Source organism: Histoplasma capsulatum, genomic scaffold (genome assembly GCF_000149585.1).
Source record: "Histoplasma capsulatum NAm1 scaffold_7 genomic scaffold, whole genome shotgun sequence".
NCBI lineage: Eukaryota > Fungi > Ascomycota > Eurotiomycetes > Onygenales > Ajellomycetaceae > Histoplasma > Histoplasma mississippiense.
The window spans coordinates 1,562,108-1,564,587 of NW_001813976.1; the positions used below are offsets into that span (position 1 = coordinate 1,562,108).

Sequence of the window (2,480 nt, forward strand, 5' to 3'; positions counted from 1 at the left end):
GCTTTGCATGCCTGCTTGTGCATATATCACGAGCGATATAGTCCAATGGAAAATGTTTAAACTCTGCTTTTTGATACTGCAAGCTTTTGTTTATTTTTTGATTTCTTTAAACCCAAATTTCAAATACCCCGCTCCCTATTTCTGAAAATAGGCAGTTAAGCTTTCATCTAAGCATTTTAGGCCCCATGCACTAGCTTCACGTACCCATGCTCACCGGCTGAACGACCTTTACTCAGCCCACCGGGAAACTCTGACTTCGTGCTGGTTAAATGTGTCGCAAAAAACAAGGTCGTATGGAGATAAACATGACCTGAAAGAGCCTGATCTACTCATTGCAGGGATTGGCCGATTACAAATAATGGATAAGCCGGGCAGCTCAGCTCAGCTCAGACTTAAGAGTATGGGCGCGGACACAACCAGCATGTGGGGTCTGAGTCTATGAGGACCGCGATAGGTGCTCTAAGCGGCTCGGCTTCTCTTACCTTTCTCTATCAGGCAGTTTGCTCCGCCTGCTGGGAGGTGTATATTATATATATACGAACGGCAAATCTCCACTATTATCTCCAATTCAAGTTTGCTATATCTCCAAGTTTCCTTTGGTTATTATTCACTTGTGCAAGCACCATCTTAAAATATCTAAAGAGAAAAATGGCCACATCTGTCTTTCCAGTGCCAGGCGTTGTACATGGCAAACGCATTTTAGCGGCTATCATCGAGACGCGAGCCAAAGCTGGCACAAACACTGAGCCCTGGGTCTCTGTCCCAATCGACGACAACAACATTTCTGCGGGGTTCCGAGATATCACTTTCCAGAAACTGAACAATGCGGCAAACCATGCAGCTCGATGGCTAAGCCAAGCTCTTCCCGCGACTTCCCAATCCTTTCAACACTTTGCCTATGCCGGCCCTAAGGATCTGCGATACCCGCTCTTCGCACTTGCAGCGGCGAAACTCCAGAAAGTGGTATGTTATTTTGAGAGAACATGTTCAGGAAACAATTAGGGGTAGCTGGGAGAAAAAGCTAACCGAGAATACAGATGGTTCTCCCATCGCCGTTGCTCACGCGGGAGGCTCAGCTGCGGCTTCTGGAACAGACGAACTGTGAACTGTATCTGCGGCCGTCGGAAATGGTTGAGCAAATAAGTAATGTTCTACGAGAGACGCCTCATGTCCAGCAAATAACCGTCCCTGGGATTGAGGATTTTTTTCGGAATGACGAAGCAGCCCCAGTGATTTATAGTAAGACTTGGGATGAAGGGAAAGGCGACCCTTGGCTGGTGTTTCACACCTCGGGAACAACGGGTATATCGCTTTTTCCACTGTCATCTTATATTCTCGAATGATCATAGTCTAACGAGACGGTTTTCACCAGGAAATCCCAAGGCGATTACATATGCCCAACAAATGATGACCACCTTCGACACCGCGGCCTCACTGCCAGACCTTGAAGTAAATGTAGTTCATCATTGGGCCCGACAAAGACTCTACACGCCACTGCCCGCGCTTCATGTAAGTTATGTTTTCTGATCAGCTTTCCTATTTTATTCTAAATATGGAGGAAATACCCACAACCACAGTTTGTAGGCATGATGGCGACGCTCAGCCTGACCACTTGCATCCATACAACATGCGTTATCGGGCCTCCCATTCCCCCGACCGCCGAACTCGTGACCGATATCCTCCGCTATGGGAATGTAGCTGGGGCCCTTATAAACCCTGCTCTTATTGACGCCCTTGTTCTCTCCCAGGAGGGCCTTCAAGCTCTCCGTGAATTAAAGTATATCCATTTCGTTGGCGCTTCCCTCTCAACCAAAACAGGAAACCTCCTTGCGCCTTACACCCATGTGGTTCCGGCTATCGGCAGTACCGAATCAGGCGGGTATTTTACCGTTATCCACGAAAACAAAGATAGATGGGAGTATGTCTCCTTTCAGAAGGACGCGGGGGCGGAATTACACCACCGCATGAATGGGATCCACGAACTTGTTTTCGTCCGCGGATCCCAATACCGCTTGCAGCAGATCTTCCAACTCTATAAGGATCGCCAAACATTCGAGACGAATGATCTGTTTGTCGAGCACCCGGAACATAAGGGAATGTGGAAAATCATCGGCCGCAGTGACGACTACGTTTACCTAGCACACGGGGATGGAATCCATGCTTCGCTCCTGGAAAGAGAGATTGTCGCGCACCCAAGCGTCAAGTCTGCACTTATTGGCGGCCTTGGGCGTTCGGTACCCGTTCTTCTGGTGGAGCTGGTCCCTGATGCGGATGCGGAAGATGTTGATGCCGTGAAAAGGAGCCTCGAGCCCTTTATCGCAAAAGCCAATGAACATTGTCATGACGTGGTGAAGCTCTCGTCCGAGCGGTTGATCATTGCCAAGAAGGAAAAGCCATTTATCACGACGATCAAGGGGAATCCGTTGAGGTTACAGACTTTGAGCATGTATGAGGTGGAAATTGAAGCTTTGTTTGAGTAG

At 48.5% G+C, this 2,480-nt stretch overlaps 1 protein-coding gene across 1 annotated transcript; it reads left to right on the forward strand.

Annotated features, from left to right (window-relative positions):
- Positions 1-648: 648 nt before the first annotated feature.
- Positions 649-2,480, forward strand: HCAG_06086 (predicted protein; the record flags this gene model as incomplete). Its single annotated transcript, XM_001538431.1, has 4 exons — positions 649-963; positions 1,038-1,302; positions 1,373-1,509; positions 1,578-2,480. 4 exons carry the CDS (start codon positions 649-651, stop codon positions 2,478-2,480), a joined length of 1,620 nt encoding a protein of 539 aa, XP_001538481.1.